Source organism: Ochotona curzoniae, unplaced genomic scaffold (genome assembly GCF_017591425.1).
Source record: "Ochotona curzoniae isolate NIBS_2020 unplaced genomic scaffold, NIBS_Ocur_1.0 contig_2754, whole genome shotgun sequence".
NCBI classification, from domain to species: domain Eukaryota; kingdom Metazoa; phylum Chordata; class Mammalia; order Lagomorpha; family Ochotonidae; genus Ochotona; species Ochotona curzoniae.
This window is the reverse complement of record NW_024465582.1, coordinates 27,644,307-27,670,418: the sequence shown is the minus strand read 5'-3', so window position 1 is coordinate 27,670,418 and position 26,112 is coordinate 27,644,307. Positions and strand designations below refer to the sequence as shown.

Below are 26,112 nucleotides of genomic sequence, written 5' to 3'. Positions count from 1 at the left end.
TCCACCACCCACCCCTCTTGTAGTCCTAGCACCCAGTTCTTTAAAAACCGCAACACAGGTCAGTATAGACAGGAAAATAATCCTTAAAGGGATTTTATTGATTAGGTTGTAGCCAGAGAAATCTTAATAGCTAGTATAATAACCGTACAATGCAATTAATGTGAACAAGGTTTGCTAGGAAATTCAATGAATTACTAATGCCACGCCAAATAGATTAATCGTGTTCACTTGGTGTGTGTATGTGTGTGAGTACATGTGTGAATTTTATCTTCTTAGGGGATTGAAGTACAAGGAATAAGTAGTCCTAGTACACTTACATTTTCCACCTAATTGGAAAGAAAGCGAAAGTATTTAAGTATGATTTATGCTTAAACATTGATGAAAATTCTTACATGTGTAAATTTCATAAACTGACCAGCCAACCAGATACAAATGGCCATTAGTATTCCTTTCTGTTGGGTGCGCTCCTCAGATATTAAGGGATTGATCAGGGTGAGAGGTGGGGGAATGCATCGTGTAGCAATGAACGCGTTGATGGGCTTGCCTGCACCCCAGAGCGGAGTGCCTGGGTGATCGCCCTGCCTCTGGCTCCTGATTCTAAGAGAGCAGTAATGATGTGAGTAATTGTGTTAACGCCACCACGTGACAGACCTACACTGAATCCCTGGCGCCTCACTGCCTGGCCATTGAGTGTATTGGATCAGTGAAGCAACTGATGAGGGTTCTGTCTGTAGTCTCTCTTTTATCCTTTCAAAACATACTATCAATCACCATTTCCCGAAACGACAATGCTTCTGCTCCATCACAATGAAACATGTTGGTGTTACTGAGATTTCTTTGATAGAATTAGACTTATGACAGAGAAAATGAAATATCACAGTCCATTAATTTGCATAACATGTCATAGAAGCACATAATAATAATATGAACCCTTCGTATTTTTGTAAGAGAACGACCTGTAAACTTAATCTCCTACTATTGTTATGCTCATTAATGTGAAAGCTACATTCTCCGAATTTCCTGACTTTGCTGATGCCAAGAGGTAAATATGTGGAGTGTGAGATGATTCTATAAAGAGCTCTACCATGCACTCTCTTGTAATATTTTAATTTTGAGCCAAATAAACATACAACAATTAAACTTTGAAAATTCTATTAGAAGTACATCTGTTAGCTGATGCCTTATGACTCATGCTGTTATATGAAGAGTCAGTTACGTAAAAGTAAGATACTGAAGACAATTAATTGGCCACTGGCCTTGATGGAAGTAATGGAATCATCTAATTAGGGACAGAGTACTCCAGAAATGGAAAAGAACTAAAGAGCAGGTCAGAAAGACACGATTCTTCAGGTGTGAAGTCACAGTTAGAGATGGAATTGTGGAGAGGTTCCTAGTACTGCTGAAATGTGGCTGCTTTGCAGGTCTTGTAGTTGTAGAATGCTTTTATAGCATTGCAAAGTGCTTGTAAGGAAGACAATTTCACTTTATGCTCTAAACCCTTTCAATTACCTGAATTTTCAAAATAAGCTTTCCATTGAGTGGCACCAACGCTCTGCCTTTAAAATATTAATGGCCCAGGCAGACACGGTAGCCTGCTGGCTAAAGTCCTCAACTTGCATGCGCTGGGATCCCATATGGGCACTGGTTCATATCCTGGCTGCTCCACTTCTCATCCAGCTCCCTGCTTGTGGCATGGAAAAGCAGTGGAAGATGGCCCAAGGCCTTGGCACCCACTTGACAGACCCAGAAGTTCCTGGCTCCTGGCTTCAGATAGGCTCAGCCCCAGCTATAGTGGCTACTTGGAGAGTGAACCAGCGGACGGAAGATCTTTCTCTCTGTCTCTTCTTCCCTCTGTCAATTTGACTTTCCAATTAAAAAAATAATAAATCTTTAAAAAAGATTAAAGGCTCAAGTAATATAGGTCTTTGTCACCCACATGCAACATCAAGATTAGGTTTCTGGCTACTGGTCTTGAACCGGCCCTTTGGGATGTAACCCAGCAAATCAGAAACTGCTCTCTGTAACCATCTATTTCTGTCTATATGTATATATTTTAAATAAAAATGGATTAATCCATGAATAAGGCCATGACAAGTAAATAGACTGTAAAAATCAAAGTTGCAATTTATTTTTACTTTTTTTTATCACTTAAAGAGCAATAAATGCAATTATTTATTCTTAAATGCAATTGGCTCACAGAATGAATTGAAAGCCACAATTTCCTTCATGAACTATATAACTACTTTTGTTCCTCAACTGATTTAGAGCTCTTATTGTTATCTAATCTTTAGCCATTTAATCTTATTTAGAAACAGACATTTTATTTTTCTACTCAGATATACACAATAGAGCCTATTTGAATATCCTGAATAGCCAATGATTAAGGTTGAGCTTGTCACATTTCATTAACAGGGACTATTTGGTTGGAAAAATGCAAAGTTATTTTCTATGTAAACATTTTGTGAAGCGATTTATGCACATATGATGAGCTAAAAATTGAGTGAGCATACAATTATAAGTGAACAGGTTTTTTTTTAATTTCATGTAGATGAAGATGAGATGGGGAATGGAAGAGATTATCATTTTTCTGAGAGAATTTTTGCCAGCCATCTCTCTCTTTTTTAAGAGATTTATTTATTTTTATTGCAAAGTCAAATATACAGAGAGGAGGAGAGACAGGAAGATCTTCCATCCTATGGTTCACTCCCCAGGTGGCCGCAACAGCTGGAGCTGAGCCAATCCGAAGCCAGGAGTCTCTTCCGGGTCTCCCACGTGGGTGCAGGGTCCCAAGGATTTGGGCCACCCTTTATTGCTTTCCCAGGCCACAAGCAGGGAGCTGGATGAGAAGCGGGGCTACCAAGATACAACCGGTACCCATATGGGATACCGGCGTGTTTAAGGTGAGGACTTCAGCTGCTAGGCTACTGCCTTGGGCCCATAGCCATTTCTCTCTCTCTCTCAAAGGTTTACTACTTAATCTGTATTTGTCTTATATGTTCAAGCCTACTCTCACGTATTCCAGTACATATTCAAACCGAATTCCTTTTTCTCACCAGCAGATATGATATATGTGTGTAGGTCATCATGAGAATGAAAACAAATATATGTGTATGATATCAATCTTTCATTCTTTGTGGATAGATCTGTGGGCGAGGAGGAGTTGGAGGAGGAATGGGGAGGAGCAGGATGGGACCCATTTGCTATGATAAATGATTGCTAGCGAATGTGTCTTTTCTTTTTCAAGATTTATTTTATTTTTATTGGAAAGGTGGATATACAGAGAGGAGAGACAGAGAGGAAGATCTTCCGTCCGATGATTCACTCCTCAGGCTGCCGCAATGGCTGGAGCTGAGCCAATCTGAAGCCAGGAGTCTCTTCCGGGTCTCCCACCAGGGGTGCAGGGTCCCAAAGCTTTGGGCCGTCCTTGACTGCTTTCCCGGGCCACAAATTGGGAGCTGGATGGGAAGCGGGGCTGCCAGGATTAGAACCGGCGCCCATATGGGATCCCGGGCGTGCAAGGCGAAGACCTTAACCACTGAGCCATCGCACTGGGCCCTAGCTAATGTGTCTTACCACCCAGCTAGGAGTGAGAGCCCTGGCGATGTGGCCTACAGGCTCTTTCTCAAACTCCTTGCCGGTTGCTTTTGGTTAGAGTGGAAGGTGGCATGAAGTCAGCAGCCACAAGTTCTGCATTTTGGTGGCATCTCGTGCCGTGGTGGCTGAGGGTGGCCTGCTGGCTTTCTGCTCACACGGCTGGATGTCAGCAGCAGCAGTCAGGGTGATGATCCTGGGGCTCCATGCGATTCCATCCTGCCTGAATCACCCCAGCTGTCCAGAGGGAGTGAGTCCCCCCAGTCACTGACCTTTTGAGTCAGCGTACATTTTCTGTTTTGTGGCCTGAGTTTTCTAACACCTCTGTAATGATGCCTTGATTAAAACCCCTCTGCGTCAAGTGCTCACGTATACTCCCACGTACATTTTCTACAAGCTACTAAGTGAGGTTTCATTCTCTTTTCCACTTCTCCCTCTGGAGTCTCTTTCTCTCCCTTTTAGTGTTCTCCAAACATTGAAACCTTCTCTGATCTCTGGTTGCTCAGAACTTATTCATGAGGTTCCCTAGGTCACCTCTCATTCCAAAATATATTTATCTTGTGTCCAATATTTCCAAGGACTCCCAAGATGATAAAGTATTACACCGTCCTCTAAATCCAGCATAATAGGACTTTCTTTGTAAGACACAGTTTACCTTGGCGGCAGGACTTGGACTTCCTCATCTTCACTCCCACAGCTACAGATTTGCACTTCTGCTAAAGGTAGAACTTGTTGAAGTTCAGTCAACTGCAAAACCCTCAAGGGCACAGCCTTGACCTTGTCACATCTGTATTCTCAGCTTAATGTTGTGTGGAGGTATTTCAAGAGCTAATTCCTGGAAACATCAAAGTGAATGCTGCCTATTAAGTAGGCATGGTCAGACGTTAGAGAGGACAAAGAAAACCAGGTAGGGATATAAAAGCAATATGAGCACATTTTTTGACATTCCCTCAATGGAGTCTTTTTACACAAAGCTATTTGAACCGGCTTAAGATCCTTCTACCTTGGACTACTGGAATCCGCAGGACGTTATCACTTAGCTAGAAGAAAGCATGTCATAAGTAACTTGCATGTTTGGCGTCTCTAACGCTAATCCCCACCACTTAACTGAAGCATTAAATCCTTTTGTAAGCACTTAAAATTTAATGTTGATTTAAAAGGCAGAGAAAGACACACATAGAGAGAGAGGGAAAGAGAGAAACTTTCCACCCACTAGTATACCACCAAAATGTCCATAAAATCCAGAGCTGTAACAAGCTGACACTGGGAGCTAGGAACCTAACCCAGGTCTCTCGCGTTATTGACAGGGACCCCACATCTCTAAGCAATGACCTGCTGCCTCTCGGGGAAGCAGGAAGCTGACTTCTGCATGAGATGTTGGCATCCCAAGGGTGTTTTTGCTACTATGGCAGTCATCTGCCCCTGAAATGTTAGTTCTTAAAATAATTAAGGATTGGAAAGTTGTTTACAAGCATATTATTTAAAAAAAAATCCTATAAGGACAAGTCTATCTAGACCAAGAATTCCTAGAAATGTACAGCAGCAGGGGCAGTTCCACGGTGGTGTCAGTTTCAGACCCTGTAACAATCGGGAGGAATGGGTTTGCGGGGCTTCTGACATTAAATTATCTACATTCAGGTATCAACCTGCTATGCCAGACTTATCCACAGGCAAGTGCACACCCGAGAAAGACGGGGTGAGGGAAATAACTTCAGGTGCAGCTTAAACGAGGGCAGACGATGTTTAAGCTCATTTGCTCTTTATATAGGACTTTTGTATCCACCATGAGAATCTGAGGCACTGCAGAGCTTAAAGGAAATCAGCTCGCCAAATGTTTTAGGTAAGGAAAGCAAGTCAGAGGCATTTGGGTAGAAATGTAGGGTGGACTGTGGGTTTCTTTCTTCCTTTGTTTCTTTCTTTCTTTCTTTCTCTCTCCTTCTCTCTCTCTCTCTCTTTTTTTTTTTTTTTTTGGTATTAGAATTCATTAAGCAATGTACACCAAGTTCCAGAATCTCTGATCTTGCTACTAAAAGAGATTCTGACCAGTTTAATCAACCAGAATAAAAACAACAGCAGAAACCTGAAAAGTAATAAAGAATATGCTTTTTTAAAGGATTTATTTATTTTTATTGGAAAGGCAGATAAACAGAAAGGAGAAACAGAGAGAAAGATCTTCTGTCTGCTGGTTCACTCCCCAAGTGGCCACAAGTGGCTGGAGCTGAACTGACCTGGAGACAGGAAGAAGGAGCTTCTTTCGGGTCTCCCAAGTGAGTGCAGAGCCCCAAACCATCCTCCACTCCTTTCCCAGGTGACAGTTGAGAAGTGGAGCAGCCAGGACATGAACCAGCACCAATATGGGAACCTGGCAGATTCAAGGTGAGAATTTAGGCAGTAGGCTATTGCTCTAGGCCCAAGAATTTGGTTTTGAGTTCACATATACATTACTTGCTTCCTTGAGACAAATTTGAAACTAGGGATTTAGCTAGGTCTCTATTTGCATGTGCTGGAACCCAACAAAAGCCCTGGAAGCTGCTGGAAGAACACGTGGCTCATCTACTACAGCCCCAAATCCTTTCACCTTTCCAATCCCTTCACTTTTCTCTTGGTTCAGCATTCATGGTCCTGATTTTCCTGGAGAGACATTTATACATGCATTGCTTTGAAGGAATGATTCATAAAAACAAAACAAAACAAAACAGTGCAAGTAGGCCATATTTTTAAATTATTTTTTAAAGATTATTCACTTTTATTGCAAAGTCAGATAGATATACAGAGAGGAGAGACAGAGAGGAAGATCTTCTGTTTGATGATTCACTCCCCAAGTGAGCGCAACGGGCAGAGCTGAGCTGAGCTGAGCTGAAGCCAGGAGCCAGGAACTTCCTCCAGGTCTCCCACGCGGTTGCAGGGCCCGAGGCTTTGAGCCATCCTAGAACTGCTTTCCCAGGGAGGTGGATGGGAAGCAGAGCTGCCGGGATTAGAACCGGTACCCATATGGGATCCTGGTGTGTTCAAGGTGAGGACTTTAACCACTAGGCCACGGCACCAGGCCTGGTAGCTTTTATTTTTAATTTGAAAGTCTGTACCATGTGCTGATGAAAAGTCCTGACTTTTAATTACAAATGGATTATTGTTGAAAATTTTGAAGGAAATTATTATATAAAAATTCAGGTTTGTTTAATGGGAGCAACATATTCGAAATCAAGAGGTCTTTGAAGAATAAGATTGTGAGAGACAGGGACACTGGTGAAAAAAATCCAACACTAGGTAGGTAACGCAATGGGTACAAGGGATTCAGGGGATTCCGTGCCTTTTGTGTGTCTTAGTTGCTGAATAACTTTAATGTCAGCGGCATTTTCACATACTCTCTCATTTGATTTTCACAGTCAACTTGAAGAATTCTTGTTATTGCTATTTCTCAATTGTGTATTTCCTGGTTCAGAGAGGGTAAATTACTTTTATAAGGCCACATAGCTAATATTTATCAGAGCTAAGATCCAAAACTGTGTGTGCTTACTAGGTTTAGCATTTTCCATTCTATTCAATTGCCTAGAAATGACTATTTTCATGCAAAATCTCTACAGAGAGAAAAATTTAGAAAAATATAGAAAAATTTCTCAACCAATATTTTCAGGTTGTTTTAAATTTGTTTTTACTAGGGCCTAGCACCATGGCCTAGCAGCTAAAGTCCTCGCCTTGGATGTGCTAGGATCCCATATGGGTGCCGGGTCTAATCCCGACAGCTCCACTTCCCATCCAGCTCCCTGCTTGTGGCCTGGGAAAGAAATAGAGGACGGTCCAAAGCCTTGGGACCCTGCACCCATGTAGAAGACCTGGAGGAGCTTCCTGGCTCCTGGCTTCAGATCGGCACAGCACCGGACATTGCGGTCACCTGCGGAGTGAATCACTGGATGGAAGATCTTCCTCTCTGTCTCTCCTCCTCTCTATATTTCTCACTTTGCAAAAAACAAAAACCAAAAAATGTTTGAAATTGTTTTTAGTAGCAGTTTATAAACCCTTCCAAGTAATTTCACATTTTGCCCTTTCTTTTCAGCAAATGAGCTACACAAATGATTGTGTTCGATAATAATGAGGATCCTTTGTAACAAGGCCGTCACTAATTCACGTTTTCTTTCTTGGTAAACTCTGCTTATATAATTAATACCTTAGCAATTCAGAATAAACAACCTGCCCTGACTGCTGGAATAACTCAAGTTCAAGTGCTTATGCTAAGAGTTTTCTACCATCATGTATTTTTTATCAACGCATTCATTTAGCCTCTATGCATTTATTTGTGTGTGGGAGAGAGTGGCTTTGTTGTTGTAATTTCATCTAGAAGGCAAGCATGATTTTATGTCTTTATTAAGCATCGAGTCCTCAGTTCCAATTATAATGTCCGACAGTGAGTAAGCACTTGTAGTTAGTAGTTGAGTGGTGGGTTAGATAGACGGATGGATAAAGAGTGAGCGACAAGCTGTCTAGAAACTGCTGTTGCTGAGCAAGCCTTCATAAACAGGGTGGGACAGAATCCACTCTTCGAGGTGGAGGCAAGAGTGAGATTCCATTTCGCACGTTGAAAACATCAAACCTTGATTGCGGTTTCTATTTTTTCCCACGTGTAATCAAGAAAATACATCTTACATTAAATCTCACAGTCGTTCTCAGCACATACATGGGAGAAGATGGTCTCGGTAAAATAAGCAACAAAGTTAATTAAGAGGAAATGAAAAATATTCTTCAATGAACTGTTTCCCTTCCCTTCTGCTTTCCCTTCATTTTACATATCCTGGAACACCTATTTCTAGTTTCTTAAGAAATGACTTTCGGTAAAAGGTAAATTGAAGGTCCTGTTTATTGTTTCTGCACACTTGCATAATGCAGAAAATTACACCTTGAATTAGAACTAAGAGACATCTTTCTTTGTTTCAGTACCATTTGGCTCTAATATCCAAAATGAAAAAAAATAAAATAAAATCTGGACAGCTGTTTTATTTCACAGCATATAGGAATCATCGCCTCTACCTTCCCATGTGGGCTTGATTCACACCTGCAACCCCCTGCTTGCCATTGTCGACACTGAAGCTTTCCGTTTTAATTCCATCAAATCTTTCTTGATTCATCCCTTTATTCCTTGTTTTTTTCTAAATTTGTTCCCTCTCATGCATTTTTTGGTCCTTTATCAAACTTTCTATTTTTAAAAAAGATGTATTTATTTATCTATTTATTTATTTATTTATTTGAAAATCAGAATTACAGAGAATGGGAGAACCAAAAGAAAGGGAGAGACCAAGAGGAACAGAAAGAGACCATCCATTCAGTGGTTCCCTCTGCAAATGGCTGCCGTGGCAAAGAGCCGAGCAAGGGGGAAGGCAGGAAAAAGGAGCTTCATCTGGGTCTCGCACATGGATACCAGGAGCCCAGACACTTGGCCATCTTCCACTACTTTTCCCAAACCGTTAGCTAGAAGGTAGATGGGCAATAGAGCAAGTGAGACACCAACCAGCAGTTTTACTTGCTATGTTGTTCCCCCAATTTACAAACTTCTGCTACATGCATTAATTGGCTGACCTAGCAAATAAAATGTCATCATCTCAAGCTTTGCTATTTCTTTTGCATCTTTTGATTTTTAAAGGAGACTCTCTCTTAAATATCATGTTGGGATTTTCCTCTTCTGGGTGCTTCACAATATTCTCCTAGACCTTGTGCTGCAACAAAAAGATCAGAGAGCTCCTGGCCATGTGTGCATGCCAACCCAGAGAGGGCATCTACTTCATCATTAGCTATTGATTCAAATACGTGCTCAGACTGCACATCGCAATGCCCTCATCACAGGTAGACTCATGGCCCCTTCCTCTCACCCACAAAGCTTTTCTTTAGTTGCCTATATTTTTCTCTTATCAGATAATTGAGTTAAAAGTGCATGTAGTCTAGACAAATTCTGCCATATGAGATAATAAAAGAGTCCATTCTAACAAACAATGACCGGAAGGGGACATATTGTATACCGTGCCACTCCTGACTGTCTTCATTACATTGCTCCAACTATACAAAAAACACATACATGGAGAATTCTGTATATCTTGCTCTTTTAGGACTAATCACAGCTTCTATTTGCATAATTTCTACAAGCAGAGAAGAGAATGTCTGACTAAAATAGAGTGCAAAATAAAGAAATAAATAAAAGCAAAGATCCCAAGAGAAGGCTTAGCAGGACGCTATGAAAAAGGCTGGGATTTAAAAAGCCCTCCACGCCCCCCCCCAAAAAAAAACCCCAAAATATCCTATTTTACAGTCAATAGACAGGCAGAAAGTCATGGTATCATTTACCAGGGACCCAGGAGCCCTGTATTTTGGTCCTTTAAATTCATTGTGAGACCCAAAGGAAGTTACATACAATTTGGGAAGTTCATTGCTTCTCATTTAAAAAATGAGCAAAGCAGCCAATTATTTTCTAGGTCTAAGTTCTAAGACACAAAGCTCGAAGATATTATTACCCATGAACAATTTTATATAAAATAACTTGAGCCAACTGCTTCCTTCAGAATGACTGAATTCAAATACTGTTTCTATTCATTCGTGTATTTTTAAAATATTTTATTTACTTGAAGGGCAGATTAACAGAGAGCAGCAAAGAGAGAAAGAAGGAGAGACGTAAAGAAGTCTTCTACCCACTGATTCACTCCCCCAAAGAGCTGTCATGGCTATCTCACTTATGGCTTCAACATGGTTGTTGGAACTCACACTAGCACTCCAGCACTGGGCACTTGTGGCAGGCCATTATCTTCTGAGAAATACCTGGGGAACAAACCCAAGCATTTGCTTCCCTTTAAAAGGGATTTCATATGTCCTAAAACAATATTTCTAAAAATCCTATGTTAACAGATAGAATCCAGTTAATGCCATTTTTCCTTCCCAATTCCGATCCTAACAGTTCATAGGGCAGTCAGGGAAACAATGAAACTGGGCAGATGACGTAAGCAGCTAAACTCTGCCTTTTTCCAAGCATCTGGTGGCTATGACATCCCCTGGCCTTTCAAAGGAGTTTGTCTCAGACCCAGGAAGCCATTGTCTCTTTACTGACAAGAATTTAGAATCTATGTGGTAACAAATCATACAACTTCCACAGTTTGCCCCTTTAAGCATCCGTGTCAGCCAATCTGTCCTTCAAAAGGGAAAGTCTTCCAGAACCTCTGAGCTTTGGTTTCCATAGCAACAGCACAGGTCAATAGCTGTGCTCACACCTTCAACAGCTTTGATTGTGTTCGGTAATTTACCATCTTCTGTGCTTCCTTTTGTCTGAGCCGCTCTCATTTGCTTAACTCCTGTCTCCGTGGGAAGGATGCAAAGCTACAGGAGCTGAATTTAGATTAAAAGCTGAGGAGACTTTGGTAAAATGCGAGGAAGCACTGTTTGTCTCATAACTGATCATGTGCTTCTTGAACTCAAGTCCCGGATCTTCAACTCTGTAATCTTCTTCCTATATTCTCTTGCAGCTTAAAATTCATTTCCTATAGTTCTATCTTCTAGAACTAAATTCTTATACAATGACATTAAAAGTTGAGATAAGGTACAAATTGATCGTGCAAAGCCCTGCGCGTCATTTGACTTGTTCCAGATACTGCTTTCCTCTCCTGTTATAATCTAGACTGAAACAGTATTTCTCTTCTTTCAGATTCTTGAACATTTCATACCCTCTGGACCTTCACTTGCTGTCTTCTCTTTTTGAGACTTCAATACCTTGTTCTCTATCTCCCTGTATTCTAATTATCCTTCAGGTCTTATTCAATGTCATTTTCTGCTATCATTCTCTGCTTTAAAGTAAATCAGAATGTTTTTTTAAAAAGCGTTGAATTAAATAAGTGTTCCACTAAACCAACTGCCTGTAGTTACCATGTTGATTCTGTAGTCTTCTGCCTGGCATGTTCTGGGCTCGTGTTTGCTGGTTCAGATTGTGTTGCGTCTGAGATCATCCTTCATAAAGCAAGGAAGGGCATGAGAGGGATCCTGCTTTATGAGTGTAACACCACCTGGTTTCAAAGGGGATTATAGGGACAACCTGAGCCAGGCATACATTGGAAAGACAAATTTATAGAGGAGAGACAGAGAGAAATCTCCTCCAGCCACTGACTGGAGCTAAACCAATCCAAAGCTAGGATCAGGAGCCTCTCCTTGTTCTTCCATGTGGGTGCAGGATCCCAAGGATATGGATCATCCTCAACTGCATTCCAAGGCCACAATCAGGGATGTGGATGGAAAGTGGAACAGCTGGCACATGAATCATCATGCATATGGGATGCTGGTGCTCAGAGGTGAAGGATTAGCCAACAGAGCTATTGCTCCAGTTCCTGAAATACTCTTGAGACATTTTGAATCACTAGCTTTAAACATTATTAGCAAGTAACCTGTGCCAGCGTTTCCTCCCCTTCATCTCTGTCTCATACGCTACCACTAACTCCATTTCTGTTGCTGAATGATAGCCCGACGTGACCCCAATCCATTAGTTTGGCCCCTGCTGAACGTAGGTGTCTGAAGGACATCAGGCAGAGATTATCAGTAGGAGCTAAGCTCTATGGTCAAATGCTTCAAAAAATATTGGATCAAGAGAGTTCACATAGAAATATCCAGGTCACGCAAAGAGTGATAGGAAAAGGTCACGGAGAATTGCTACTCTGGTGACTGTGCCAGAGGGGAGGGAGTTTCAGGACTGCTAAGGGAAGAGGGACCAAGAGTGCAAAGCAACCAGGCGTTCATACAAGGCAAACAATGAACGCTAGATGTGAGACTCAACACCCTTGAGTTTGAAAACCAGCCAGTTGTTTTGGCTTCGAATAGCAGCTAAAAATGTGTCTGCTTGGGCTATTATAACAAGATTCTATAGCAGCTAAAAATGTGTCTGCTTGGGCTATTATAACAAGATTCTATAGCAGCTAAAAATGTGTCTGCTTGAGCTATTATCACAAGATTCTGTAGACACGGGGGGCAAAAACAACAAACATTTGTTTTTCACACTTCTTGAGGCTGAGAAGCTTAAGATCAAGGTGTTAATGGATTCGTTCTCGGTGAGAAGTCTCCTTCTGGCTTGCAGATGATCACGTTCTGATTGCATCCTCACAAGAGGGTGGTGCTGCTGTTCTAGGGAACTTTCATTCTATCCTCATTAAGGGTACAGTTGTATCAGGATGAGCCGAATTGCATGATCTTCTCTAAAGTTGTTCATCTCCAAGCACTAGCATACTGAGAAGAGCTTCAACATAAGCCACTGGGGAGGAATAAGCCGTAAACATCTGGTCCACGTAGTGTGGCCAGAGGCTTCACCACCTTCGTGATCTCTTCCTCTGATCTCCCCTCCATGGAGCCCAATGTCCTAATCTCTCTGCTGAACTGTGCTTATCCCAACCAGCCTGAGCAGCAGCTGGGAGTTTGTTAAGCAACGCTAAGACTCCATGAGATCAATAACACACTGCAAAATGAAGTGTAAAGCAAATTGCAGTAAAATATTTGAAGCTGCAAGCTGACAGCAAAGCCCAGCACCAGGCTCTCATTGTTATTGAATGCTGGCCACAGAGTGATACAAATGCTAGCACTACGTAAAAGGAAGTGAGCATACCTAAAGTGCTGTGAGCACAGAACAAAGTCAGATTGATGGTGTAAAATGCTACCGCCCCTCTGTCCCCACCCAATGACATCCTTCCTCTTTTAGCCGTGGGGCATGTGGTATTTTTTGTTAATAAAACGATATAAATACAAACTGCTCCTGTTGATACATGCAGATCAACTTTCTCTAAACCACCAGCAGGAGAATGAGGTCTCCCTTTTAAACTCTTCTAAGGAACTCACTGTTAACCACTCTTCTTTTTTTGTATTGCATGATTTCCTCCTTCCTATTCTAGCTGCTTTAAAAACTAAAGAAACGAACAACAACGAAAAACAGACTTGTCCCGCCAGGCCCAGCAGAATACCGGTCTGCATCTTTACAAGGTTTCTTTCTAAATGCATGTGTTGCTAACACAAGTCAATCAGATCTTTCAACTCAGTGGAAATTTTGTCTTTGGGATATTAGTTGTTATGGATAAGTGTCCATCTGGCCATCATTCCTGGGAATTTGCCTCCTTCTTTTCTGGTCTCGTTTGCCTGCAACTCAAACTGTTGGAATTTGGGAGAAACTTCTGGATTCCTCCTTTCTTCTTTTCTTGATACCCTGTTTTGTTTTGTGCAGTCTCTTCCCGTGTGATCACACCCATTGCTACTCTTATAAATACCATTTAAATACTTAAACTCCCAGGTTTGTATTTCAGCTATAACTGCTCCGTAAAAATCTAAATGGGTGCCTTCAGCTGGGATATATCCCCCTTTGAGTCTCAAGATATCATAATAAACATGTCTCAAACAGTTTTGCACCACTGACAAGTGTTGTGAGTAAATCAATTTAAATCCTACTTTCTTCCTCGTGTGGGAGGCCAAAGCTTAATTTTCCAAACACGCCTGTGTCGGGAGATATCTGCCTGACACAGTTGTGGATTAGGAGGTGATAGATAATTTATGATTTTATTTTTCTCCCTTATTCTTTCCCTATGGCTCAAATACAAATAAAATGCCTCCAGGTTTAGCTGCCCTGTGGTACCATGAGGCAAGAATTATAAAAACAATACACAAAATACTAAAGATGGTAAAGAGAAAATGCTATATGAAGAGTGTCTAGGTCTCTATAACAACACTGAGCTGATATGTGAGGCACTGAATGCCAGCCGCATTCTACTTGGTGTGCGAAATACAGGAAACCATCAGTACATAAGCCAGTGTTTGGCTTTCCAGTAGAGAAAACCAAACTTACTCCTAAATAATAAAACATTAAACCCAATTTTTGTCTACATGTTCCTCTTCTCGGTAAAACATTTTACAATTGACCAGTTGCTCCAGTTTTTAAAAAAGTAACAATTCTAGATTTTTCTATTTCTTTCCATTCTCGGTTTTAGCCTTTTCCCGTGAAACAAAGACATGCAGAGTGATATATAAAAAGTGTGTTTAGAAATGAGATACCGCTGGAGCCAGCCTTGTGGCATAAAGGGTCAAGCCATTGCTGGCATCCAATATGGGTGATGGTTTGAATCCCAGCTGCTCCACTTCAGATCCAGTTCCTTACTAATGTTCCTGCTAAAGCAGCAGAAGATGGTCCAAGTGCTTGGGCCTCTGCATCCACATGGGAGACCTGGAAAAAGATATTTGTATTGGCTTAGCCCAGACTTGGCTGTAGTAATTAATTGGGGAGTGAACCAGCATGTTGAAGATGTCTTTCTAACTCTGGGTTCCAAATAAATAAGTCTTAAGAAATGAGATATGGGCCCGGTGCAAGAGCGTAGTGGTTAAGGTTCTTGCCTTGAGCTCTCTGGGATCCTATATGGGCGCTGGTTCTAATCCCAGCAGCTCCATTTCCCATCCAGCTCCCTGCTTGTGGCCTGGGAAAGCAGTCCAGGATGGCCCAAAGCCTTGGGATCCTGCATCCGCGTCGGAGACCTGGAGGAAGCTCTTGGTTCCTGGCTTCGGAACGGTGCAGCACCAGCCGTTGCGGCCACTTGGGGAGTGAATCATCAGATGGAAGATCTTCCTCTCTCTCTCTCCTCCTCTCTGTACATCTGCCTTTCCAATAAAAAGAAATAAATCTAAAAAAAAAAAAAAACCAAACAAACCTGAAATGGGATATGATAGCTTTAATGAATGTAGTTTTCATTTGTTTAATGCCTTTTATTTCCAACTATGACTCATGATCCTCCTTGTAATGGTGCAACAACTTCTTCCTTGTTTTCCATGTGCTGACAATAATAAGTAGGGAGAAAACACTAAAGTCCTTGGATAGATGAAAAATGAACTCATTTATTGCATTTGTCTCAAACTACTTAGCAAATGTACAACCCAATTCTTGCCAGTTGGACATGCGTTATATACAGTGCCTCACACGGTCATCTAGCTGCTGGGGCTAAACACATGAATGATGCAGTTCCTCTCAATTTACCTTGAAGTGTGAAATATTTTCATTTGACTTTAAGTTATGAAATGCCATAGCAGATACTCATACATTCCAATATTCAGAGAATTAAATAGGAAGTAAAACGTCCTGAGTGTTAGACCAAAGTTAAATGTGGTTTTGGAATGATTCAGGAGCCTTTGGAGATAATGCAAGTTGCAATAATAATTCTAGTGGTGGAATAATGGAGACTACCATATCCAGAAGCAAAGACACAATGCAACATGCATCTCTGCTTCCAAAGGAAAGATGGACTCCCAGTGAAAGTGTTGGACATATCTAGACAGTGGGATGCTGGACTGTCTGACATTGCCTGTACCAGCAATGTCGGGGCACTCTGAAATAGCAGACTGAAGGACTTGTAACTCCTTACGAAGAGTGTGACACGATGGGAAAAATCAATTGGAGGGGGGGATGGGAAATCCCAGACCATACAGAATTGTATGACAAATTTCAAAAATAAAAATGAAAACCAAAGAGAAGCCTGTGGAGAAGTTGTGAGCTGAGTTAGGCTTTAGCAGCAGCATAGATGGGCAGGACTGTTGGGGACAGGGTAGGACAGGTTTGGGAGAATTCTGATAGAAGTAGAGCAGCTGATGCTGAGTCGTAAGAAGTCAATGGACAAACTGATTGGAATGAACTGTGGAAGAGCGTGTGTTTTGGGGATGATGTGGAGTGTGTCTTTTGCGAAGATGGGGCATTAAGTAATTTTAAACAAAGGAATTATGGGCCCACGGGAAAAAGCTCCAGATGATAAATTATGTCAGGGTATAAACTTAGAAAGACCAACCATGACAATAACTATAAGCCAGAAAAACTTGAAACAGGGAGAAGTAGAGATAGCATGGGCTCATGTGGAAAACTAGATTCAGTAGCAAGTAATAAAGACTTAATGCGGGACAAGAAGGGCAAACAAGCTAGCTGGAATTTATCTACAGTGATACAAAGGGTGGATTCCAGATGGAGAGAGAGGCGAGACCACTGCGTTTCATCAGAACTTGATTAACAATGATATCAGTACAATAAAAGTCCCAGGGATTGTTTATCTTCCAGGAATGCAACTCAGGATTTTGAAAAGCTAACATTAATCTGGGAGGATATATATGTCTTCCTCTTGAGTTACTTTGGAAGCAGCAGGCTTCTGGAAGTTACAATACTCAGGGAAGTTCTCATTTTTGTAGACATGTTCCTCAAAATCACACCGCCGTGTATTTTCGTAGAGTTCATTGCCGGTGTCTTTCCTCGGGTTGGAACAACTCGCTTCCACATTTTCGTAGTTACTGTGCGGGTTGGTTCTCCTATCAGCAGATTTGTGGTCTTGAATTTCACCTGAGATTTTATGCCATGCAGTCACAATGTGGGGACTCAAGGAAAACTTTTTCTTACGGTCTTTTTTTCTGCTGCTTCTCCTTTGCAGAAACTTGGGTAAGGTAAATCCTGCGGGTTTCCAGTGCCAGACACAGCCAATTCCACAGACCACCAGGAGTAAAAGCAGAGCAATTCCAACAGAAATGGCCACCGAAGGATTCCCACAACATCGCAGCATTTCTGCACGGTATCGTTGGGCAGTTCTGCGTCCTTAATGATTTCACAGGAACAGCCTGATGAGATCTTTTTTTGTAGCCTGGTGTTGTTCACTGATGGCTTCCTAGACTTTTTCCAGCGTTTCTTCATCGGTTGTGAAGCACCTCCCTCTGTCAAAACGCCTGATGCGATGATGAGAGAGGTGAAGCTAGCTTAGTTTTGGAAGACAGCTTTGGTTGTCAATAATGCCCCTCGCATTGCAAGAGCTGATAAGCCATTGCGCCGTATCAGGCAGATCTTATTCCATTCCTCTTTCTTTTCTGTCAATAAATCACAAAATTGAAGCATAAATGAGTGCAAATAATCACAGGGTATCAAAAACTCAACAAAAGCTGAACAAGCCTGTTACAAATTTAAAAAGACACGAGAACATTCTGTTGAAATTAGTCCGTTCTCTACCACTGAAGAACCTAAGTGTTTTCTGCCTTTGTGATTCTGCCTTACCTGCCTGGCTGGGGAACTCTGTGAACTCCAGGCCTGGCAGTCTATGGGACACCCACCCGGCAGGTCACGTAGGCAGAGCACTCCTCAAGGAGGCCCCTGCTGTTAGATAAGACTCCTCACTGCCCTATGGCCCACCAGTTTGTACTTTTCGAAAGTTGCTTGCTTCAATCCCACCAACTTTTTACAAGTTAACAAACTGACCAATCATGACTGTATAATTGTGTGGATTTGGCCTGAAATGCACAAAAACACTATGCTATTCAACCTCGATCCCTTTTTCCTGCCCCTTCTTCTACCCTTTCTGCTGCTGCTTCAGGTGCCACCCCTTCCTCAGTCCTGCTGGGCTGGCTGGGAGCCCAGGTCAGTTTGAATAAACTGCCCTTATGCGTTTGCATGGATTTTAGACTTCGGATGATTTTCTGGGGATCTCAAAATCTGGGTACAACACCACCTCCTGCGTGAAGCCTGACCCTTTAAAGCAAGCAGGGGCCGAGTCTTTCCCCAAATCATTCTTCATTCTCTTCCTGTAATCCCACACTGATGAGTCCAAACTGGGACATAACCCAGCTAGCAAGGAACTGCGGTGTACTCCCCCAAGTGGCGGAATGCTGGGCAGGCATCAGTTCTTTTCACGTGTATGTTCTCAGAAAATGGCAGAACACCCAGAGTAGAAAACACATTCAATCAGTATTTATTGAATGAAGGATCACATTAAAAATCATTCCAGATTCCATCATCTAATGGCTTGAGCTGATGGTTTAAAACTCAAGGTATTTCTCCCAAAGAGTCATACATAAAACATACAAAGGGAGCTTTTCAGGTAAGAGAAAATATTTTTGAAATTTCACCTATCACCAGCATCCTTATATCTTCTCACAAGTAAATTTTATTCTATTAATGTTAGTTATTTAAAACAACGAATGTTCTAGTTTTATGTTATTACACGCAGCTAATTCCCGCAGCCTGGTTCTTTACCGTGAGCCGAAAACACCAGACCCAACGGGGTATCTAAGGAGGTTTATTCCAGCGGGGCAGGAACGGGGTGGAGGCGGTCACTCAGGTGAGCCTGCAAGGTGCGGGGCGGGGATTGGGAGGGACTGAGGGCCCCAGGCGATTGGTGCCTGAGACTGTCACAGGTGATTGCCTAGGAATGATTGGTCAGTGGGCAGAGTTGGGGAGGGCGCTGGGAGCTGGGGGGGTGGGATTCTCAGGTGAAATGGCTGATGGGTGGACGGCTGGACTGGCGCGAATTGCGTGAGCTGTGAGGAAGAGGAAATGGCGCCGGGCGCAGGGTGGGACATTCGAATAACTCCTTACAATCAAGATCGTTTTGGAAGGTTGTTGCTTTGGTTACAGAGAGGAATGGGAAATGTTGAACTGAGCTGTGTTTTTAATTTTATCTAGAGACCTTTACTAATGTTAGTCTTCTGCCTACCGGAAGTAATACTTTTCAGTATTTTTAAGAACACTTGAGGATCATAACCATCATTTATTGATTGTCATCATCCACAATATTTGAGAGCTTATTTTGGGTACCTTTTTAAATACTTTGACATGCATTATCTCATTTAATTTTTCAGCTACCATAAAGGTGGATACTATAGGTTCCTAAAAATGTATTTTATTTATATAAGTTGAACAAAATATTGTACATTTTACAAGTCCAGGAAGACAACCACACTCCACCCACCCCCCGCCATGCTCCTCACCGAACCTCATCCCTCCTTATTCCTTTTTTTCCCCATGATATAGTTTTGTGGGAATAGGTTTCCACCCCTCCACTTCCCTTTCTTCCCTCCCCATCTCCACCACCTCCCCATTTTCTTTCATATTATTGCAATATTATAGTCCTTCAGCAACAGTTACAAGTCCGGCATTCTGCTATTTAAGTGTATCGTGACATGATAGGTATAGGCAAAGGTAGAAAATCCAGCGTCCTATTATTAAGGTATATTTAACAGTTTCACTGGGAGTCCTTCCTTTTATTCAGAAGATGCATACTGCAGCGTATCTTCACCCCCAAGACGCTAGTTTCCATTGTGCAGTTCCTCTATGAGAATATATGTATATATGTGTTTACCTATGTTTCTGTTTTGTGGTTTGCATGAAGGTGGTCTTATATCAGAAAGAACATATGATATTTGCTCTTTTGCTACTGGCTTGGCTAATGTCACTGAGCATAATGGTCTCCAGTTGGGACCATCTTGATCCTATACTATCCCATGGAATAGATACACCACAGTTTCTTTACTCCTCTTTCGGTGGGCACTAGGGTTCACAGTCATGGGCTTAACACTCCATTAGGTAAGGAATTCAACAAATAGCAGGTAGAAGGGAAAAAACTCTGTTTCTCAAAAATATAGTCAAAGGCTGTAAACACTAAAGTGGATACTATTTTTATCCCTATTTTATATATAAGAAAAGCAAGAATTAAACCATTGACTAACTCCATGAATAACTAAGAAGTGATTGGATCTGGATTTAAGTGGAATTTTCTTCCAGGCATTATTCTTATCAAATGTTCTTCCATGGTTCTCAAATGTTCCCATCGTCACATTTGTAGGGTTTGGTTAGCGCTGAGTTCCTTTAAGGGTGGGAACCATCTCTTTCTTATTCACCATTACAACTGTTATCAGAAGCGCTGGTCACAGACCAGATAATTTATTAATATTTACCAAAGCCTGGAACAACCTTCTTATGGAATAATAACAATAGTGAACAAGACAAAAAGCTTACAGTGTAACAATGCTCTGATCGTGGAAAGTCCCCAGGTGCTATAGAGAAGTTTTATAAAATTTTCAAGTTTAGAATATATTCGTGTACACATTTTCAAAATATCATTTTATATAATAAAATTGAATATGATATGTGGTTAACTTTTGAGATTTTTTTTTTTTTGGTAAAAATCTAAGAACAAAATATTTGTAGGGGCAGAAGCCTCATCTTTGAATCTCCTTGGAACTTTGGGGAATATGTTGAAATTCAACCATACGACAGATCTTATAAAATTACAATCTACAGGGACCCATAACCCTTGTGTTAAAGGGTTAAAGTTTGAAAAACGACTGACTCTAAGGAGCCCATTTCATCTCTAAAACAGATGTGAGCCAATCTAATGTGAGATATTTTGTAAATTATTACTTATTTAAATAGCTCTTTGTTATCCATCTATTTAACAATCTATTGAAAGAAATTTACAAGATAAATTTCAGCTATTGGTTCAAATGAATCAATTTTAAGCATGTGATTAAATTAATAAGCTTTTAAAAAGGGAGAAGGCCTGCCAGTAAAGTCTGGGCGGGGTTTCAGGAAAGTTAATTGCTGTGTCTTCAATAAGAGCAATCAATCAATTGCCCTCACTTTCTAAGGGGAGATTTTATTTTTGCCACCTACATTATTCCATATCGTCTTTCCAATAAAAACAAACAAATCTTTAAAAAAGAAGTATACAAGATATTCCCTGAGATTAAAAACAGGAATTTCTACAGGAAAGCGTTGCTTTCCTTTGTTCCAAATAACTCCATAGGAAATCCCCTGTGTTACATCCCTGAAGACCGACTGCTATGAAAGTGGTATTTTAAGAGCTTTTCAAATATGGTTTAACCCCAAACCTACATAGCTTCCACTTTGCCCAGTCTGAAAGAAGACTGTCACCTTTTGAAAGCTGTTCCAACAGGCTACCTGATACCTATCCTTTTCTTTGAAGAAAAAAATAAGGACAAATTCATGATAAAGTTCTGGGCTTTGCAGCCAGAGTGCTGGTTGAAAGCAAACCGCCAGCGAGGCGCAGTCCTGTGCTCGGGAGCACGCATGCCCACTTAGCAGCGTTCACATTGCTTTCAGGTTTGGAAGCGAGTCTTTCCCCATGGCTACTGGACTTCTCTAACCACTGTGATGATAGCATAGAAATCATTTGATAAATAAAAGTCAACGGTTTTTCTTATAATCTTTCAGCATCCACACGCTTTAACTCAGGTTCTTACCTCAGGTGTTGGTGTGCTCGCTCTCTTGTTATTCTTTCTGGTTGTGTCTGAAGCCTCCTTTGGTTTCCAACCCCTTCCTCTTTTTCACTTTGGTCAGCTACTTCCTTCTTTACCTCCTCCTGTCTGGTTATTTAATTCTTGCAAAGTTTCCTGATTCTAGAGGAAGTTCTTATCAGTTACATTAGAATGAAGATAAATCATCGGCCTTGGAAAGAAGGAAGTCATCTTTAGCAACTGCATCAGAAAACAATCATTTTTTATTGACTGATGTGCACACTCCCTGGTTTAGAAGCAACGAAAATCATTTACATTTATTTGCATGACAATATTTTTCAAAACAGAAAGGTTTCTAAGCGTAGCAACATAAGTTTCGTTGGCTTGATTGTGTAATTGTTAGAACAGTTCTCAATTTGTTTTTTTGACATTACATAAAACGAGTACATTTTTTATCTTTTGCCATCCAGACTTAGACGTAAGAGTTGATCCTAGCCAACCTCCCTCTCTATCCCACCTTGCAACCTTTTTTGTTTCAAATGCTATGCCCAATGCCCCAAACTAAAATCAATTGTCAAACATGTCCCAATTTTAGTGGAAAGTGTTAATGTTCTTTTATTTTTGTGAAATAGGAACTTCCCTAAATGGAAGAGTACATCCAAAAAATTCATGGGGAAATGGAATTTAAAAATAAGTTTATCTGGGCCCGGTGCGGTGGCCTAGCACCTAAAGTCCTCATCTTGAACGCACCGGGATCCCATATGGGTGCCAATTTTGACCCCAGCAACCCTGTTTCCCATCCAGCTCCCTGCTTGTGGCCTGGGAAAGCAGTCAAGGATGGCCTAAAGCTTTGGGACCCTGCACCCGCGTGGGAAACCCAGAAGAAACCCCTGGTTCCTGGCTTCGGATTGGCTCAGCTCCAGACATTGCGGTCACTTGGGGAGTGAATTGATGGTCAGAAGATCCTCTTCTCTATATATCTGACTTAGCAACAAAAATAAATCTTAAAAAAAAAAAGTTTATCTTGGTACAAGAAATTTTGAAATCCATGTAAAGATTATTTTTCATAATGTGGCAGTTAGATGGGCTAATGGAAGATTGGGGTCCCATCCCTGTTGGAATAAGAAAAGAAAAAAACGTGTACAAGATGGGTCCTATTGGCCAAAAGTCTTTGCGTTGCATGCACTGCGATCCCATACGGGCACTGGTTTGTGTGCCAACAGTCCCACTTCCCATCCAACTTCCTACATGTGGCCTGGGAAAGCAGCAGAGGATGGCCCAATGTCTTGGGACCCTGAACCCACATGGGACACCCGGAAGAGGTTCTTGGCTCCTGGCTTTCAATCGGCTCAGATCTGGCCTTTTGCAGCCACTTGGTGAGTGAACCAGCTGATGGACGATCTTCCTCTCTGTCTTTCCTCACTCTGTGTATCTGACTTTCCGATAAAAACAAATCTTAAAAAAAATTTTTTTACAAGATGCTTGCTTTTGCCCAGAAGGTGCTTTTAACAAGACAGAAGTGCTAGCTCTTCTGAGTTTTCAGCTTATCCTATGAAGTCATAAGATTTTGATAGATTTTGCTTTATCATGAGCAAGGTAGACAGGAATCTAGCCGTCTGCTGCATTTTGTCCCCACCTTCTTGCTAATGGCTCTGGTCACCTACATCGTGCTTACAAGACTCCACTTCCAACATTTGCTTAAGTCTTTCTTCACTCGAAGCTCCCTCTTGGTGCAGGGGCAGAAAGTTTCTATCTTTACTAAATCTAAATTTGTTGCCTGAAATCATCCACGTGGAAAGTTTCCTTTGCTTGTGAGACAAAAAGCAAGGTCCTGGCTCTGTGCTCCGTGTTGGTCTGCCCCTGACATTAGTGTGTGTGTATACTGACTATGAAGATGATTAATAGTGAGCTAAATAATGGGACTGAAATCATGAATGAACGCCCTCTAATGCATGAAGCCTAGTGGGAAACGTTGCTATATCTGCAATCATTTCATATCAAGGTGATAAAGAGTCAATAAAGTGGGTCTAAGGAAAAGAGCTACACAGTCCAGAGTGGTAGGGAGGTGTTATGTCTTATGCAACAGGAGGGCAAAATAGCACTGCTTTCGACTAAGACCCCACAGTAAAGGAGATTATGAAGTTTTAAAACCACAAATACAATGTGCTCCACGGTCTCATGACAATGATATCACTTCTTCTGATATCAGGTGCACGTGTCTCTATTCAAATACGTGCATGCACCGGACCTGTACATAAAGTAACAGGGAGACTATTTGTGTAAACTGGGGCGGTCTACTCTAGAAGTCAGGACAACTGGGTATACGTAACAAGGAAAAGTTTTTTAACCCCTTACACTTCAGTAGGTCTACTACAAACGAATGAAATAGAGTGTCATTCCTGAAAATTTTCCTTAAAAAGGAAATCTTTAATCAGAGAAATGTTGGATATATTTAAAACAGAATTATTACGTGGAATTCAATGTTTTCCTGCTTCCCAGTTGTTGACTGAGCAAGGCACATTTGAAATGCCCTTCTATGTCCCCTTCTTTTCGTGGGGATGGAGAGGAGCATAAAATATTATTGGCAAGTCAAGAGACGAGCCCAAGATAAGGAACACTCCCCTGCTGCCCAGGAGAGCAAAGCCCAAGAATCTGCCACCTCAGGGGCCCTTGGAGGTGGTCAGGTTGTTGTCGTGGGTGTCCCGGCCCTCCAGCCAGCTACAATTGTTGACTGTTTGCTGCTCCAACCACAACTTCGTATCCAGAAGCTGATGTGCACTGTACCCACAGCACTGCCCCAGAGGGACAGAGGGGAAGGCAGTCCTCAGCTGTCCCTTCCAACACTTGATCATTTTTGTCCCCCTCTACCTCATTGTCAGAATGTCATTTATATCCATATCCATACCCATCTATATCTATGTCTATATTTATATCTGTATCTATTTCTGTATCCATATCTGTATCTATACTCTGGCTATCGATATAATGGAAAACAAAAAGAAAGAGCAAAATCCATCAGAAGTGCTATGAGGGTTACACCAAGAAAGATGCTACCTTTTAGGCAAGTCATTTAAGTTATGAAATCTATTACCTACTTCGTCCTTCCTGGAACTGAAACAACACATGTTTCTGTAGTTCTTCTAACAATGTAGGAAATTTAGATTATGGACCAGTGCTGAAAGAGAAGAGGCTACCAAAAGGAAAACAAAATGAAAGATCTCGGGATTCCACTCCCAGTTAGATACTCACTAGAAATGAGTGCTACTTCTAATAAAAACACTAGCTTAGTGAAAATGTCCCAAGGCTCTTGAAATAATCCAAAGGTCTATCAGCAAGGAAGTGCTAAATAAAGTATGGTGAAGTAACACAAAGCAACATTATACAACAACGAAAAAGGGCAAACTATAATATGTATGGGATTCTGTATGAATCTCACACACATGATGTAGAATTAAAAAGCCACATACAAAAGACTGCATATGATATGGTATGATTCCATTTGTACAAGATAAAAATCACGTCAAGCACACTTATGAATCTATGATGGAAGTGTTTGGAAGAGTGTGTTGTATATCTTGATCAATGTGGAGGTTATAAAATGCATTTACATTGAACTATTCATGAAGTGAAACACCAATGATGTATGTGTTTGATGTAGCCTGTACTATTGTTATTGTTAGTATTAGAGCAAGAGCACACTCATTCACTGATTTCTCAAATGCCCACAACAGCCAGGGCTTGGCTGGAATTCAACTGGAAGCTGGAAACTTAATATGGATCTCCCACAGGGGTTGGCAAGAACCAGTAATTTGAGCCTTCACTGGGACTTGCATGGTCTGCATCCATGGTCAGCTAGGAATTGGAGTTCAACCCCAAAATTTTTCAGTATGGGTCACAGGCATTTTAGTGTCTCAAGTTGTTGGCTCAAAATACCAACCCGAATTTACTTTAAAATATTTTTGAAATAAATAGTGAGAAGTAAAGTCATAAAAATCAAGACAATTAGCTATATTTTATCTGTTAAGTTTATCATCCTTGGTAAGCTAAAGTATTTGGACAGAGGAATATTTTGCTAAATTGCTGGTAGATTTTGAGCAAGACAATTTTAATTTTGTCTGGTTTTCTGAGCCTGGAGATCGGTGAGCTAATTCCAACAAGGAAAATAGAATTATTCATCTATCCCAAGCTTCAGCCTAAGTGGGGATTTTTCAACTGTCTGAGATCATGAATACTGTTTCACATTGACACACGTGAGGTATACACACTTATTCAGGAGCTGTGTTTCCAACAAAATCATGTGCAACCTAAGAATGCATAGAGTTGAAGCAACTGAACTTAATTTTGTTTAGCATCTTGAAGATTCTGAATTTGCTTCTTTTTGCCTACTAGATACTAAAGATCGCAATGAAAATGGCCATTATCACAGGCAGAAGAGGCTGCTTGAAGTCAGTGTTTCTGTTTAGCTTTACTTCCTTTTAGTTCAACTTCCTTTCTTCATCA

General features: G+C 41.2%; 1 protein-coding gene across 2 annotated transcripts; it reads right to left on the bottom strand.

Annotated features, from left to right (window-relative positions):
* Positions 1-15,436: 15,436 nt before the first annotated feature.
* GAPT (GRB2 binding adaptor protein, transmembrane) lies at positions 15,437-21,697 on the bottom strand. Of its 2 annotated transcripts, none has more exons than XM_040977567.1 (2): positions 21,619-21,697; positions 15,437-17,451 (listed from the first exon to the last, which is right to left on the bottom strand). In XM_040977567.1, exon 2 carries the CDS (start codon positions 17,151-17,153, stop codon positions 16,692-16,694), a length of 462 nt encoding a protein of 153 aa, XP_040833501.1. In that variant the 5' UTR covers positions 17,154-17,451; positions 21,619-21,697; the 3' UTR covers positions 15,437-16,691. The 2 variants fall into 2 exon arrangements, with proteins under 2 accessions (XP_040833501.1, XP_040833502.1); XM_040977568.1 differs by having other exon boundaries at positions 15,437-17,313; positions 21,619-21,690.
* Positions 21,698-26,112: the final 4,415 nt, after the last annotated feature.

Excerpts from the sequence above, each read along its gene's own strand:
- GAPT (XM_040977567.1), bottom strand. The coding sequence starts at position 17,153 with ATGCTGCGATGTTGTGGGAATCCTTCGGTGGCCATTTCTGTTGGAATT.